Here is a 17962-nt window from a genome sequence, read left to right as displayed (position 1 = left end):
CTGAAACAATCACAAAGCTGAGAGATACAAAACTTAAACGAGACTATCAACATAAACTACGATTACTTAAAATTCTCCAACGATGCCCTTTAAACAAGTTATTCAGGGGATATTTTCGTTTTATCAAATAAGAAAATTCATATTTCTGTGCCGCGGATTTTCAGAACATGACTTGCGGATTTCTTTAACATTAGACGAGCCTTTCCATTTAAGTACAACAATTTCTTAATGACACGATTGTGAATCATGAATGTTTGTGTTGGGTCACTTAGAAATCCGGTGACAGTCCCTTTATTCAACAATTCAAAATATGCACGACGATAAGATGGAGAAAATTATTAATTACAATCTGAGCTGAGGATTTGAATTTAAAGTGAGTGAAACTTTATCCTTGAACTTGAACTAGACTAGGTTCTACTGCGGGGTGGAACAATGGGGGAGGGGGGAGGGGGGTACATTAGTCGGAAACCTCTTCTCTCTCCTCCGATCAAATTTCAAAATTCCAATAGCAACTGCTCATGGCCAACAGGGTGCAAATAGACATGGACGACAATCCATCATACAAAACAAAAACGCTAAAACTGACATAAAAAAGTATAAAAGTATAAAAGGTTTTAAAAATGACTGAGGTTAATAGATCGTCCAGTTACCAAGTACAAATCCATCTGAGATTCGTTTAAATGTTGCTGCAAACCCAGAGGTTCAGGGAAGAGTCGGGTTACACTTTATCCTAGTACGCAGTTTAATACAGGGAGCTCAGAGGTTTATTTAACCCATCCCAGTTCTCGTTCTAGTCTAGAGAGGACGTCTTGCTCCGGGGGGTCCAGCATGGCAGGATCAAACATTAAACTACCCCACCTAGATATTCAAAATAAATGAAGAAATGTAAAAATAATTTTAAAATTTGAAAGAATTTTTTTAAATATCTAACCCATTTGAAAGTGCTAGTATTAATAGTGCAAAAAACACAGAATTTATTTTAAGGTAGTCCAAAATAAGTAACAGGCTGTAAAATTTTTATCATGGTCGGTAGATACCCCTTCTCTAATAATAATGCCCCCCCCCCCCCTTTTATAAATATATAAGAGTTGTTTGAATAATAAATTATAAACCTTTAGAGAAAACTTGACAAAGGACTTATAAGTTGTAAGGGGGGAAGAAAACTAACTTAACAAGACTTCTTCGGAAATGTAAAAATAAAATAAAATAAATTAAATCACTAAAAACTAGCAAAATCGTTTTAATTCTAAAAGATTCTAATTACGTTTTAAAACTTATGAAAAAGATATATCTACAATGAGAACCAGAACACTATGAAAAAGGAAGACGAGAATAAAGCAGTCTTCATGATTATTTGATGTCACAACAAAGCAAATAATTTTACTAATAGCTTAAATATCCTTATTCAATGAAATTGGTCCGTGTAAACTGCAAACTTACTAAGTCTCATGCGCATTGAGATGGAATTTGAAGAATTTGAGCCGCGGTTTAAATCCGCCAAAACCCGGTTTAAATTAAGCGCAAGCTTAAATCTTGAAACATATGATACAATTTTAAGTGGAACCAACAATATTTAAGCCGCGGCTTAAATTTAAACCGCCGCTCAAATACTTTAAACTCGGCCATTGGACTATTTAAAATCATAAATTGAGTCTAAAGTCGTCATCCTATTCCACAGTTTTCTGATTCTCATGGTAAGGAAGAAAAAAAGTTGAAGAGAATACTAAAAAAATTTACCTAGGAAGAAATCCTGAGTTAACATTTTGGCTGAGTTCTTTCTCTAGCTTCAAGGTGACATCCTAAAACATCGTTTAAATAAGTTTATATTCCGAAAAACTTAAAAGGATTGTTTACCAATTTTGGACTACACTTTATTTCCTGCCTTCAGGGACATTTTTGAGAGGTCAGACTCCGCACTGCTCAAAAGACCAAAGATAGAGTAATATATATTTTTTTTTCACTCTTTATTCAAGAAAAGGAGTTGAAATTAAAATAGTCTTAGAGATACTAAAGATTCGACTGTCATAGAACATGCAGGATGGATAATTTCTAAGAATTGTTGTAATTATTTAAATGTAAAAAAAAACTGCATATCATTATTTAGATATTTTAAAAAAAACCCGCTAAAATGAGGATATATTTATTTTTATTATGATCTATAAAACATACATGTATTGTATGCTTATTTCTTTGTATCTGTCAGAATAAATTATATTTGATTTGATTTGTCAAACAATCATAGTTGATTCATCTTTCTTTAGATTTATCTCTATTGTACCTTCTTAGACGTAGTAACTCAATAAATAAACTTAGACTGAGACATAGCTTAAACTTAGACATAGCTTACACTTGGACATATCTTAAACTTAGACATAGCTTAAACTTAGACATAGCTTAACCGTAGACATAGTTTAATCTTAGATATAGCTTAAATTTAGATATAGCTAAATAGTAGACAAAGCTTAAACCTAGATATAGCTTAAACTTAGACATAGCTTAAACTTAGACATAGCTTAAACTAAGACATAGCTTAAACTTAGACAAAGCTTAAACTTAGACATATCTTAAACTTAGACATTGCTTAAACTTAGACATAGCTTAACCGTAGACATAGTTTAATCTTAGATATAGTTTAAACTTAGACATAGCTTAAACTTAGACATAGCTTAACCGTAGATATAGCTTAAACTTAGACATAGCTTAAATTTAGATATAGCTAAATAGTAGACAAAGCTTAAACCTAGATATAGCTTAAACTTAGACATAGCTTAAACTTAGACATAGCTTAAAGCTTAACCGTAGACATAGCTTAAACTTAGACATAGCTTAAACTTAGACTTAGCTTAACCGTAGACATAGCTTAAACTTAGACATAGCTTAAACTTATACATAGCTTAAGCTTATATATAGCTTAAACTTAGACATAGCTTAAACTTAGACTTAGCTTAACCGTAGACATAGCTTAACTTAGACATAGCTTAAACTTAGATATAGCTTAAACTTAGACATAGCTTAAACTTAGATATAGCTTAAACTTAGACATATCTTAAAATAAGACATAGCTTGAAATAAGACATAGCTTAAACTTAAGACATAGCTTAATATAAACGTAGCTTAAAACTAGACATAGCTTAAACTTAGATGTAGCTTAAACTTAGACAAAGCTAGAATTTAGACGAAGTTTAAACTTAGACATAGATTAAACTTCGATATAGCTTAAACTTATACATAGCTTAATCCTAGACATAGCTTAAACTTAGAAATAACTTGAAATAAGACATAGCTTAAACTTAAGACATAGCTTAACATAGACGTAGCTTAAACCTAGACATAGCTTGAACTTAGACATATCTTAAACCTAGAAATAGCTTAAACTTAGACATGCAACGAATCCTTCTAAAAATTATAGTTGAGTCTTTATGATCTTGATCTTTGAAATTCGTCAACCAAATTTTATCAAAAATCAGAGACAATCTTCAAGTCTGAGTGAAACACCCTGTATCTTAACTTTTGCATATATTATAGATTTAACTTTTTAACGTTTATTATCATATATAGTTTAACCTTATGGTTCAAGTTTATCATTTTTTTATATTTTTGTTAATTTACTATCCTTCATTTTATTCTGATATAAATAGCGAGCTTTATTAAAACCCACTAAATATTTTTCTGAAAATGAATTCCTACGATTATCTGAACAAAGGGTTCCCTTGATCAGGATAAATTGAGTTTATATTGAACCAGAGAATTTCCAGAATTACTGGAGGGGGAAATATAGCAAAGGTTATAGCAGTGCCTAGGATCCGGATTCGTTAGATCCGCAACATTTTGGCTTCCTGAATCCAGATCCGCAAAAATGTGCGGATCCAAGGGGCAAAATAATAACCCAAAACTGCAATAAAAAATCTTTTGCTCTCAAAACACATATCTGAAATGTTGAAAAAAATTATTTTATCCAAAATTTTCTTATCTCTGAATTGTTCATCAAACAATATCTTAAAAAACCGAAAAAAGAATAAAAATTATTTAAAAATTCTTCTCGTTAAAAAAAATCAATAGATCTTAAAGAAATGTCCATTTTTTTCCGGTGCGAATCTACAATCCGGATCCGCTTCAAAATAAGCACTGGGATACAGGATCATCGATCATTTTTTTAAGATGCATATTCCAACAGTGGTATTTGGAGACATCGAAATAAAGAATAAAATTTCGCCTTGCCATTTTTCAATGGTTTTATACCTATTATCCTAAATCTCAGTAATTGTGAAAATAAACAAATAGCTATGAAATATGCGTGAACAGTTTTATAGAGCTCCATATAATTATTCAATAAAGAAAACTAAATATCTGCAGAATTAAGAAAACTAATTATCTCCAAATTCTGGGTTTAACTGTATAAAAAAACTTTCCCGAAAAACAAAAAAATTCTAAGGTAAAAAACTTGTTGGGAAGAAAATATTGATATAATATGATGGACAGGGCAAAAGTTTGAAAATGAGAACTTTAAGTTGGTAAGTTGGTTAAATACTATCTAAAACCAGCTTAGGAACCCGGGTTTGCCTGGAAACCAAGTGTTCCCTACAAAAGTCAAATTACTACTTATAGAATTTTTAAACAATGCTCAGAACATTGTCGTGGTTCAACCGTGTTCCCCCATCCAAATAATATTTGAAGCAAATCGGCCATGGGGTTTGAGTTTTGATCGGACATACACACAGACACTTTATATTAAAATGATTTTCATAATTTTATAATATTCCGACAAAATAAGCGTAATAAAAACAAATACTTTGTGACAGCTTTGAGGAAACATTTATGTATTTGATAAATTTTTAATGATTTAGTTTTAGAAGATATTTTCATAATTTCTTTACATTTTCTTGAACACATTTAGTAAGGTCATTTTGTTAAATTTAAATTTGTAAATCAAATTGAATAAAACAATTTGAATAAAATCAATCTAAAAAAGGTAGGAAATCATGCTTTTTTGAGACCTCTGAACATTTTTCACGACAGATAGCCAACATTTTTCACATTTTTATATTTTTTGATGCAACTCCTATAGCTTTGTTTACAAATAAAGTGTACTGCTGTTTCCGTGTATGCTTTATTTGCTGGCTTCTGAAAATTCAAAAATGTAAAAAATAAGATTACATCGATAGTGCATAAGTGCATTTTCCAATAATAACCATGACAAATAATGCGTGTTTTTTACAAGAAACAAATAAGAGAAATTTTATTCCCCCCAAAAATGAAACATTAATAGAAAGTTTCAATACCATGTTTGAAGGCTGTCAACTTTTGTTTCATGACAAATAAAATCTATTTCTCAGACTGCCTAAAAAACTACAGACTTATTGATTCTTACTTCATATTTAAATCCCAAATATCAATAAAGTTTGTTACTCAGCAAAAATTAAACTTAGAAAAAAAATTTAAATATATTTGATATGTAAATCCTCGCTACTTTCGAAAATGATGAAAATACTCTTTTTGAAGATTGTGTATATGGATAACCCTACCTAGAGATTCTGTATAGATAACCCTACCTGAAGACGGATTAAAGATAACCCTACCTGAAGAGTGTATATAGATAACCCTACCTGAAGAGTGTATATAAATAACCCTACCTGGAGATTGTGTTTATGGATAAACCTACCTAGAAATTGAGTGTAGCCCTACCTACCTGGAGATTGTGTATGAGATTGTGTATATGGATAACCCTACCTAGAAATTGAGTATAGATAACCCTACCTACCTGGAGATTGTGTATAAGATTGTGTATATGGATAACCCTACCTAGAAATTGTGTATATGAATAACCCGACCTGGATATTGTGTATATGGATAACCCTACCTGTAGATTGTGTACATGGATAACCCTACCTGTAGATTGTGTTTATGGATAACCCTACCTGTAGATTGTCTGGTCCTGAGAGTTTATCTACAACTTGACTCCATATATCAAACATTACTAGAAAGTTCTCTTCCTCTGAGATCAAAACCTGCAACGAATTTTGGATTTAGATTTTTCTGCAGAAACTTGAAAACTCGAATTTGAAGATTTTTAGATTTGTAACTGTAGTTAGGTTTAGTACAAAGTAAAAAATAAGGAATTAGTACTTCTGATTCATTGATTTTTGTGTTTAGTCGTTGTATATATATCAATACAATGAAGACGACTTTCGATTTAGATTTTTTAATTTATACCAAGCTTGTTAAACAGCATGGATACGCATATAACAAGGAAACAATAAGAAGCTGTCATTTAACAACTTCTCTTTGTTTGATTATAAACCTATTGAAAAAAGATTGTTAGAAATCAAAACGTTAACATATTTCTGAAGAAAAATCGTCTTCAGTATATTGATATAAACGCCGACCATTGTATATTCTCGAATTTATTCTAAAATCTAAAATTTAGGAATTTTATTAAAACGGAGAGAGGAAAGTAAATCAGGAGATAAGAAAGTAGATTAGGGGAAGAGAAAAGTATATTAAGGAGAGGGGAGTAGATATGACACATATAATTGAGACACGTTAGAATAAAAATTGAACATTTGTTTTACCAAAGGTGTCAATCAAGCAGTAGAAAATAATTGGATAAGAATATCAAAATTGTGAAAAATTAGTCTTTTATTCATACTGACAATACAATAAAACATTTTTCAGAATTATTTTTAAAGTTTTGAAAAGAAACAGAATAGTAAATTTGCCCATATTATTGACGATTTTCAATTGCTTAAAACTTTCTTCTAACCTCAAATCGAGTGAATGTTTTTGAGAAAAATAAAGGAGTAAACTGTATAGATTTCGTTATTTATATTATGAAATTGAGAAGTTTTTCAATCGCTAAATTAAACCTAATTCTATTTTGAAGGGAGGAAATCTTGAAAATGCGTAAACCGAGGTTGGAACTTTTGAAAACGTCTAAACACAAGAAAGATAGTAGAAACTTTTAATTTGAAGAGATTAATATTCATGAATAACAGCTGATTCGTGTTTTTTACTGAACCCTACAGAGAAATTTAGGAGAACTAACTTAATCCGTGGAAACTAAAGAAGATACGGATTAGTGATTTAGTAAAGCATTCACGATTCATAAATTTCGACCTTTGTTATTTTAAAACTGACCTGAAGCGTGTATCCTACAGGAACCCAGGTAAGGAACTCCTTAGAGAAGGACGGAGGGAGTTTTGGGTACTTTTTATCCGCCTGGATACTTTCCTCAAGATACTTTTCCCGATACTCTCCCTTTTCCAGCAATCCTAGATAATATAATCATTGGATACTTAGATATCTCTCATAGATATACTTGGTTCCTACCTTTCAGGTGTAGTATGAGAGCTTGTATCTCCTGTAGGAGTAGAACAGGATCCTCTCATAGATATCCTTTGTTCCTACCTTTCAGGTGTAGTATGAGAGCTTGTATCTCCTGTAGGAGAAGGAGAACAGGATCCTCTCATAGATATTCTTGGTTCCTACCTTTCAGGTGTAGTATGAGAGCTTGTATCTCCTGTAGGAGTAGGAGTATAGGATCTCTCATAGATATCCTTGGTTCCTACTTTTCAGGTGTAGTATGAGAGCTTTTATCTCCAGTAGGAGTAGGAATATAGGATCCTCTCATAGATATCCTTGGTTCCTACCTTTCAGGTGTAGTATGAGAGCTTGTATCTCCTGCAGGAGTAGGAGTATAGGATCCTCTCCAGCTTGATATCCTTGGTTTTCTATCTCTGCTACTCTTTGTTGAACGGGTCCGCTACGCTTTAAACACTGGAAGGCTATGTGAGTATCCAACCTGACCTAAATACGAATATCTATATATCATGAGAAAACTAAAAAATTATTCTTAGTTATTAAAGATATGCGTCCCACTAATAAGGAGGACGCACATCGTGAATTTTCAAATGTCTAGTATGCAAATATTGGTTTGAACCAAATAGATGATCAAGTACAATAGGTGGCAACGCAGAGTGTGTATATTCTCAGTTCAGGTGTGTCTACGTCACAAGCGTCAACTGAGTTTTATGTGTCTGACAAAATTATAAATTATAGTGATCATTTTAGACTGAAGTGCTTTACTTACAGTGAAATAAGTGCAATTTTATGTGTTCTTTATTTTCTGTTTTTACATTTTTTTATTTAATATCCTCTTGACTAAATAAACGGATTGAAACTGATATTGTACATTACGCTCTTATATTTTAATTTGGATATACTACGTTAAAACATATTTCAGAAATGTTTTTAATCCATCTTCGGGGAAGTCCTTTGGAGAGGTTTTACCGAGGTTAAACCCCCAGATCCGGGGAAAATGCAGGCAATGAGAAAAGTTAGTTTCTTATGAAATGTCGTCTTCCAAGGGTATTACATTTTTTTCTGAAGTGTCATATTTGACAAAATTTAGTAACACATTAGATCTATATAAAAATGAAAAAAGTGCTATAATTAGTAAATTAATTTAAATCTATAAACATAATATATTTGTTTGGCTTATATAAATGTAGGTAAGATGTCGTCTTCCTTGTTACATTTGGCACTTGTGACGTTTTGCCACCTTAATTGTACTTGATTATCTATTTGGGTTTTAACATAATTTTAATTTAATCTATTGAAGAGCACTTACTGAATATTTCACGAGTAAAATAAAAGCACTTAAAGATAATTGTTTGAGGAGTGGCATGTCAGATTCCCAACAGTACCCTTTAACCCTTCATCTGAGTAACATAAGGAAGATATTGTCATTTTTCCAAATTAAAGGTTACCCCTGTGAATCGGACATGCCACCCCTTTTAAAATGTTAGGTCACTTTAAATTACGTCAACCGTCCCTTTAATGAATAATGTTTTCTAATCTTATAATTTGAATGAAAATTTTAGACAACTCTGACAACGAATCCTCTTGAAGTACTGACAATGACATTTCGTGTGAATCCTTATCTCTTTCAATCTCTTTCAATCTCTTTCAATCTCTTTCAATCTCTTTCAATCTCTTTTACAATCTATTACAATATCTTTCAGTCTTTTTCAACCACTTATAGTGATTTTTATACCTTACTATTCATAAACAGTACCTGAGCTTTAGAAAGTTTGGTTTCACATTTAGGGCAGGTTGCTGGCTCAATTAGTTCTACTTTTAGTCTAACATTTCCGTCCTTAAAATAGAATCATACTTCTATAAAAGATGAGACAGCAATTCATCCCCCTCCCTTTCTTCTATACTTTATATATTTCATAATGCCAATTTTAAAGGAAAAACTTCAGGCCAAAAAATTAACATAATTTTGTCTGCGAAAAATTTAAAATTTCCAAAATTTCGAACATTTTTAAGCAAAATATTAGTTCTCCCAATCCCCTTATCGCTTCTCTGAATATGTTGGTTTACCTCTTCAACAGAAGATATTCGGTCAGGTTCAGCTCCGTGAAAGCTCATTAGATGGGATTTAATCTCCGGTAAGGTCGCGGAGTCTAGTCCACACGCTAGCGGACACACAACTTTCTTTCCTAAACAATGTTGCCAACGTAATCTTAAAGGGACTGTAAGCGTGATGTCAAGACACACTCCATATATGCAAAGATTTACAACGGTACCCTTGAAACATTTCTGATCAAGCTTGTGGGAGATATTATTGATTTTCTAGGGTTGAAATGCGCTATTGTCACTTTTGCAGAAAAGACATTATTGAACATGATCAGTTTTCAAACTTAAAAACATTCATACTTAATCAAACAAAGCTTGCAAGGATACCGTTGTAAATCAGGTATTGCCATCTTTGCAATGAAAGTCACATTGAATTACACTTCCAGTCCCTTTAAGTTTTATTTTAAAAGGACTGTCGACATAAGCTTAAGTGACCTCCTTTTTAATAAGATTAAATATAAATAATATACCGTCCTATTCCTTGCAAAATATAAATGTTGTCAATTTCCTTCCTTTTTCAAAACTAATAACTGCAAAAATCCACATTTGTCTTTTTTATGGACAAACCGCGTCAGTTTTCAGATGAAGAACCAATTTTCAGACAACTGGTACCTTTGATAATCGGAAAAGTAATTCTTTCGATAGAGTCAGTTGATATTACATGGAGAGTCCTTTAATTCGATTACGGTAACCTTTAAAGCTTTAATTCATCAATACTTATAAAAATATTTGACATTAACATTAACAATTTGTCCTTACCCTTAACCTTTTCCCTGAACATAAACCATTTCCATCCAAACCATTTACTTATTTACTTAGCGTAAACATAAACAATTCGTTCTAACAATTTACTCCTTTCCTTAGCGTAAACATAAACAATCGTCCTCACAATTCAATCCTTTCCCTAGCGTCATAAACAATTCGTCCCAACAATTTACTCCTTTCCCTAGCGTGAACATGAACAAATTGTCCTAACAATTTACTACTTTCCTAAGCGTAAACAAAAACAATTCGTCCTAACAATATACTCCTTTCCTAAGGGTGAACATAAACAATTCGTTTTAACAATTTACCCCTTTCCCTAGCGTCATAAACAATTCGTCCGAACAATTTACTCCTTTCCTAAGGGTGAACAAAAACAATTCGTTTTAACAATTTACTCCTTTCCTAAGCGTGAACATAAACAATTCGTTCTAACAATTTACTCCTTTCCTAAGCGTGAACATAAACAATTCGTTCTAACAATTTACTCCTTTCCTAAGCGTGAACATAAACAATTCGTCCAAACAATTTACTCCTTTTCTAAGTATAAACATGAACAAATTTTCGTAACCATCAAATATTAACTTTTTCCTAAACATTTACCAGTTGTCCTAACACATGAACAAGTATTCTAATAACATGAAGAATTTGTCTCTTTTTGGCCGGTCAGGAAAACAAGATCGTTGACTCGTAACCAGGGCAGTATATTTTCTTTAAAAATCCCCCCCCTCCTTTTTGAAAATAATTTTTTTTATAAGGTTTTACTAGCTTAATCGGGGTAAATGAAAGATTTATTTGGGAAAATTAAACAATTTTTGAGAAAAAAATATCAAAAAGAATAAAAAAACTTGCTTTTTTATGTCAAATTATTAACCCCCCCCCCCCCCCCCCAAAAAAAAGCATTAAAAGTAACTACCTCCAGTGATTGGGTCTGAAGTTTTCTTGTTCTCCCAAACCAACTAAAAATTATAGATATTAAACAGAAAACCCAAATTGCAATTAAGATAAAGAAAATGAAAAATAATTGAGAAGTGTATTTTCCTTCGCTTACTATTTACTAGTTGTCAGGCTCACTAAGTTGATGTCTACTTAATTCTAAACGAATTTTGATAAAAGATAAAAAAAAAATAATAAAAAGACAAACATGAAATTTTACCTGTAAGCGCAATCAATTTTTAAAATTTTTGGGGGTCAAAATTTTACATCAAAGGGAAAGCTATTCCTTCTTTTCGATACTTTGATTCACACTTTCTATAAAAAGCTTTAGGAACATTCCTCACAAACTGGAATGTGCACCGCGTTGGACGGGTTTGGTTTAATCTTTATCCTCAGCAGGGGTAAGTCAGTATAAATCTTGAACGAATTTAATTTTGAAAAAAGCTATAAAAATAAATAATGAAAACCAGAGGCATGTACAGGAGGGTGGTGAAGGCTATTGCCCCCCCCCCGGCCCCCCCCTGGATCAGTGAAATCTATGGTTTCCCTGGTGTTTTCATTCACCACCCCACGTAAAAAATATCAGCCCCCCGGAAAATAATATCAGCCCCCCGGAAATATTCCTGTGTACGCCCCAGTTTATAAGTACCTGATGGATACAGAGAGCTGAGTAAGAGGTCCAAACCCCTCCACAAAACCCGCAAACAGTACTTGAGCCTCTTCAAAAAATAAATTAAATAAATATTAAAAATAACGTTAAAAATAAACAAAAAACCATCCAATAAAATCTTATTTGTTTTTCTTCCAGGAGTGTTTTGTTTTAAAGGGACAGTCATTGTGATATTATGTAACCCTCCATTCACAACGGTATTCTTGAATTCTTAATCTGCTCTATACCTAATCCCGTCGTTTCTCTGGCTTGCAAAATTGTTAAATTCTGATATATTCTCCCTTGTTCACTGTTACAGAGAAACCCAAATGAAAGTTATTAGAGGGTGTCCTTTATAAATTGGGAATTAATTGGCGACTTTATATCGTAAGTAATCAACGCTGCATCTTTTTGTGAACACCATTGCAGTAGTTTATCATTTATGACAATAATTAGCAGAATTTTTTTGCCTTGGTGTTTCCCGATTAGCCACCGATTCACTACCTTCAAATTGACGAGAATTTTCTCAGATTTAAATAAAGTAAATAAAATCTAATCTATCTTTTCAGATGTTTCTGTAATTTTCATATTTTGCGAATTGCATCCGGATGTGTAGATTAGTTTATTCCTCTTGTTCCAGGTTTAAAATTTATTTTTCATATCTAACTTATGTTCGTGCTAATCAGACATTTTAGTCTTAGAAATATTAATTTTTTATCAAACTATTTTTTTTAGTAAAAAATAAATGTTGTTGACATTGGACTCATGTGTCAGATAATCAATAAAATATTATAGAACATAAAAGATATTTATTTAACAAAGTTTCATTGTTTGTTTAAGGTGTTCATCACACAAAACATAGACACTAGACACCTGTAAACCCTGTAAATCAGTTCAAATCGTAAAAAACAGAAACTTGTCAAAAATATATGATAAATGTTATTCTCAAGAGTGGAAATGATTTTTCAGGAAAATATCAACCTCTTCATAGAAAAACTGTGGAATTTATCAATATGCTCCAAATTTGGTATACTTCTTCCATTCTTAAAAAGGTAAACGGAATTTTAAGATAATGCTTGAAAAACCTTTTTGCTTTAAATATTTTTTTAATTAGAATATGTATTAAACGAAACTTATTTTAATTGGTTCTTTTTCTAATCTCTCATTGACCAATCTGGGAAGAGAATGAGTTTATCAACCAGTTAAAATTAGTTTCCAACATTCACAAATTTTCGAGCTGACCTCTGTTCAATGAAATTACCTGTGTCCTTTCCCATGAGTGATATATTTATGAATATTATCAAAAACTTCTCCACAAATCTAAACAATAGGTGAGCAGGAGCAAAAATTCATCAAAAAAAAACATTCCTTTTCATTGGAAATTTTGCTCTGCACGTCATATGCATCTGGGGTGAATATTTTTAACAATTACAATCCCGGGGTGGGGGTGGGAATGAAAAGTTGGACATGAAAAGGCAGCAATTTTTATCTTCATTTTTCATACTTGTAACCCAAAATTTAATTACTTTCCCCGAAAAATCATTTATTTGTTCCAACTAAGCCAATAAAACCCTAAGTTTTTTCTGGAGGAAAATGATTTTCAAAAGAGGGGGGGGGGGGTAAATGATTTTTCCGGAAAAAATAAAAAAAAATAAAAATTATACACTAAAGAGACTTTATCGTAGAACCCCCCACCAAAAATTCATAAAAATTCGTCTTGAATTTATTAAAACATAAACTTTTATTGAAACGTTAGAACGCAATAGTTATATAACTATTCATAATGTGAATGAGAAAAAATATTGATTTTTTGCACATAATTAATCAAAATAAATATCTCAATTTTTAAAATAAAATTACATCATAAAAAATTAGAATTTTTTTCTAGCTATGTAGAAAAAATGAAATTTAAACCGTTGAATTTTAGCAAAATTTCCTGGCTAAAGGGAGAGGGGTATACAGACATGTTATGTAGGGGGACTAGGTAAGGATGGCTCCTCCCCCAAAAAAATCCCAACTGTTCAAAACTGGTCTAAATATGCCCCAAAAATTGTCAAAACTAAAATTTCGAATTTAAGCTAGATTCAACCTAATACTTCTTTAAGTGTGTCTCGAACATTTGGGATATTTTTCCANGAGCCTGACAAAAAATATAAGGACCAAAAATGAAGTAAGGGGTTGACTTACCTTACAATTGAACACCTCCTGGTTAATACAATGATTTAGACAGGCTGGTACAGGTACATCAACTTTAGTATCTCCGGACACTAAAGCTCGTAAACTTGAAAATGCCTCCGACATTTTTAATTCATAGATTTCTGAACATATTATTGCTTTGTTTAAACGTCATTAGAATGATAAGAATGGATTGTTTCTGTTAAACTTGAAATAATAGTTAAGAGGTGGATATAATTCTCTATTTTTTATTCTCCGAAAGACTAAGATAATTTAATTTAATCTAGGATAAGAAAAATAAAAATGTATTAACTAACCTTCTTAAGCCTATGTACAATATATAATCCTATACAAGCTTAATTAACTTAAAAATAAAATGAATTTTTCGTTTAAGAAGATAAGAATAATTCTATCAATATTTACTGGTCAACTGTCTAGTATATGAAACATATTTATACGCACTTTCAATAACATGACCATCACATTATTACCATGCATCCCTATGTACAGAGGCGCAACTAGGACTTTTGCTAGGTCCTAGTTGCGCCTCTACCTATGTAGCATTCTTACGGGGTGTTTTTTGTACGCTATTGGACCAACATTACCGACCCATGATTCCCCAGACAGCGGGATGTTAAGGTACTTAACTGACCCTTGGGGCTGAAAACCAAGATAAGAATAAGAGGGTTCTGAAATATTTACAATAATAATATTATTCTTTTGGCTTTCCTTTCTAACACGGTGTATTTGCTTAATAATTAACTTACCCTTAAAATGAATCGTTGTACGTATGAATTAATAATAATTCCCAGAAAATATAACTTATTCAGGGATATAAACTTTCCATATTTCGTTTCCTATTTTCTGTCTAACCCCCCCCCCCCCCCCCCCCCCCCAAATATTCGAGAACTATGTATTTACCCCAGGGGGAAATAATTTAAAATTTTTTTCTTTTTTTTTGGGGGGGGGGGTACTTTCTGTTCATCATCTTGCATAACCGCCCCCACCCCTTTGAGGATACTCGTAAACATTTTTTCCTTAATATATCAAAAAGGATTTTCAGAAAGGAAAATGATTTTCTAAAGAAAATATACACCCCGGAATGAAAACTGGTTAATCCCTGTAATCTACGCCTCCGGACAAGGTCATTATAATTTTATATCGAAGGGCCGTGAAAGCTAGTGACAAAAGAATGAATGAAAGGCAACAACAATATAGAATAAAGGAAAATATATAATTATTTTGGTCAATAAATTTAGAAAGGGGGGGGGGGGAGTGACGACTTTTATTAAATAATTTTTGAAATAAAAAATCCTCATGCAAAGAATTATATTACACATTAGAAATTGTTTTTGGAAAATACAATTTTGAAAATTGTATGATTTATCCAATTTTCATTTTAACAATCTACGAAGATGCCTAATTTTACTAAAATATATAAAAGCACTTATCTATTGGATATTTACATTTATAGAATACTGGCTTGGTAACCCAGCTTTGCCTGAAAACTAAACGTTCTCTAAAAATTCAACCCACTCGACTCAAGTGTTTAAAACAAAGCTAAGATTCCCGTGGTTATACAGAGTTTATATAGGTCAACGGGCTCATGCGTTTTAATCTGACATACACAGACAAACAGGGATTACTACTTTATATATATTTAGGACAGTTTATTTGCCAAAATTAAAAACGTTGCAATGAAATATGTGAAAAACATGAAAAGAAATTGAGAAAAATGTTTTATTAACAAACAAAAAAGGTTTAAACATTAATAAAAGAATAGCACTAACAAATTCTTAAAGATGCATTTCGAGGGACAATTATAATAAAATTAGACGTACAGAACTTTAACAAGTAAACTTTTATACAAGTACAGGCAGTGCTTAGGATCCGGATCCGTTGGATCCACAAGATTCGGGCTTTCTGGATCCGGGTTCGGATATTATACTGATAGGATTGCTAATTAGTTTGGCAAGTTTTCGAACCTACCAAAGGTTCCACAAAATATGAGAAGTTATATATATTTCAAAATTGTTTATTTTATACATTTGTTTTTCTTCCAATATGTCAAATTTTGAGCCTGACAAAAAATATAAGGACCAAAAATGAAGTAAGGTAAAAAAAAGACCTTTTAAAAGCCCCCCCCCCCTCTTTCTCTTTCTCTTTCTTAGCATTTAATCCTTAAATAATAATCAAACCATATAAGAAATTGTTTATCACGCTTTAGACTAATAAAAGGTCGAGAACTGGGCATCAAGCCAATTTATCGTGTTCATGAAATATATAAATAATGCGTAGTAATTTAATTAACTTCCCATTTTTCTGATAAATGCATATTACAAAAAATAAAAATATGTAATATTTGCGCTTTGCATTTTTCCTTTTTCATTAAACTAGCTTGGAACCCCCAGCTGTACCTGAAAACAAAGCTCTCTTAAACATTCAACCTTCTTAACTGACACTTACAAACCAAGCTAAGAACATTCCCATGGTTCCGCAATTAAATTTGAGGCAGAGATTACTAATTATATACATAGATATAGAAACTTTTTATGTAAAAAAGAATTCCAGTGAGATTCATATGACTTGTTTATATTACTGTGACCTATTGGGACAGCTGAGGAACATGTTATATCGTAAACAACAAAAAATGTAAACAATGCTGAGACTTCTGAATATAAGGCCAGGTCTGGGCAATCAAAGTTTACTAATTATTGATGGTTAAGAATAGAATCACTTACATTACAATGTAAACAAACGCTAGCTATCACTCTCACATTGTTTCTATTACTAATAAGTATTTTGTCTCATTGGAATAATTTTTTTTATTATTTTAGGGTTAGGTTAGGTTAAGACGATTTCTGGGCCGACCGCCGCCGCGGAATAAGTCCAAGAAGTTATTCAAATACTTATCCAATATTGTGTATGTAAATGTCAATTTTCATCATTGAATTATTTATGTTTTTTTGCGTAAACAACTCATTATCATTGAATAACAGGGAATAGGAAATTTAAAAAATTTATTAAAAAACTGGTTTTATAACTTTCTTCACTGTTGATGTTTAAATTACGTAAGGAGCAGACTGTTACTGGTTCCCCTGTCCGTGAAACTTTGAGGTTAGCAAAGCTATCGAGGGAGCTCTCTCAGCTCAGTATATACTGTATGTCCATCTATTTTTCTATCTATCTATCTATCTGTTTACTCTGTGCGTCAGAGGCACCTGGTGACGTCAGAGTGTACTTTAAAAATCGAATATTCAAGATATTTTTTAAAATTATCATTACATTAAAAAATATTGGGCTTTCAAGACCAAAAACAATTAGGATTTTTCACGCACACCCTATTTATAATGATGAAGGTAGAAATAGTAGTTTTAGTGCAGACGACATTCCCAAAGGATAATTAATAGTGGAGTACTGCTTTGAGAACTTACCATTCACGAATCATCATCTAAACTCCAGAAAAATATAAAGGAAACTCAAAAATCTATTTCTTCCACTACAAAGAAAAAATGTCATATTTGTAATCATCAATCACTAAGTATTAGTTGGGTCAGAACATTTTCATTAATCATTGCAGTGTAAGTAAAATATCATAACACCCGGTATAACTTGCCATGGGCGTCAGTTTTAGAATTTCCATGGATAAATTTGAGTATTTTACTAATTACTTTACATTATCATTTTGATGCCACAAGAAATAAAATAATGTTTACATAATTTTCTTTAAAAGAGTTTGTTGTAAAAAATACTTTTACGCGTAATTCTTCTCTTAAATTTAATTATGACAATATCTAAACTTATTCTGGTCATTTGAAGCAGAAAGATCAATTTGCAAGGTAATACTTTTCCTATAACCTTTCAAAGGTAAAGAAGGGATTTTATTTTAAAATAAGTTGTTAAAATTTTTGTAATATATATACCTGAATAGAAATACCATTATTTTATTTAGGAAATCATTAAATCTGAAAATAAAAGATCACATAACGAAAAACATGATATTATAAACACATTTAACAG

The 17962-nt window shown here is 31.7% G+C and overlaps 1 protein-coding gene across 2 annotated transcripts; it reads right to left on the bottom strand.

Moving 5' to 3' along the window:
• Nucleotide 1: 1 nt before the first annotated feature.
• Nucleotides 2-17909, bottom strand: LOC111706274 (uncharacterized). 2 transcript variants are annotated; one of them, XM_023479107.1, is made up of 12 exons: nt 17866-17909; nt 13955-14085; nt 13029-13087; nt 11768-11837; nt 11099-11141; nt 9385-9503; nt 9074-9154; nt 7647-7803; nt 7135-7268; nt 5916-6005; nt 1738-1799; nt 2-858 (listed from the first exon to the last, which is right to left on the bottom strand). In XM_023479107.1, the coding sequence occupies exons 2-12, from the start codon at nt 14066-14068 to the stop codon at nt 765-767; spliced, it is 1023 nt and encodes a 340-aa protein (XP_023334875.1). In that variant the 5' UTR covers nt 14069-14085; nt 17866-17909; the 3' UTR covers nt 2-764. The 2 variants fall into 2 exon arrangements, with proteins under 2 accessions (XP_023334875.1, XP_023334876.1); XM_023479108.1 differs by lacking the exon at nt 17866-17909 and adding an exon at nt 17377-17439.
• Nucleotides 17910-17962: the final 53 nt, after the last annotated feature.

Source organism: Eurytemora carolleeae, unplaced genomic scaffold (assembly GCF_000591075.1).
Source record: "Eurytemora carolleeae unplaced genomic scaffold, Eaff_2.0 scaffold465, whole genome shotgun sequence".
Lineage (NCBI taxonomy): Eukaryota > Metazoa > Arthropoda > Copepoda > Calanoida > Temoridae > Eurytemora > Eurytemora carolleeae.
Note: the sequence above shows the minus strand (reverse complement) of the source record. Positions and strands in the feature narration are given on the sequence as shown.

What these genes read in the sequence shown, in the direction of transcription:
- LOC111706274 (XM_023479107.1), bottom strand. Translation starts at nt 14,068, where the DNA reads ATGTCGGAGGCATTTTCAAGTTTACGAGCTTTAGTGTCCGGAGATACT. An exon ending in CAGGACCAGACAATCTACAG is followed by an intron (nt 1,800 to 5,915) that starts GTAGGGTTATCC and finishes ACGATGTTTTAG; the next exon opens with GATGTCACCTTGAAGCTAGA. An exon ending in AACTCAGGATTTCTTCCTAG is followed by an intron (nt 859 to 1,737) that starts GTAAATTTTTTT and finishes TTGAATATCTAG; the next exon opens with GTGGGGTAGTTTAATGTTTG.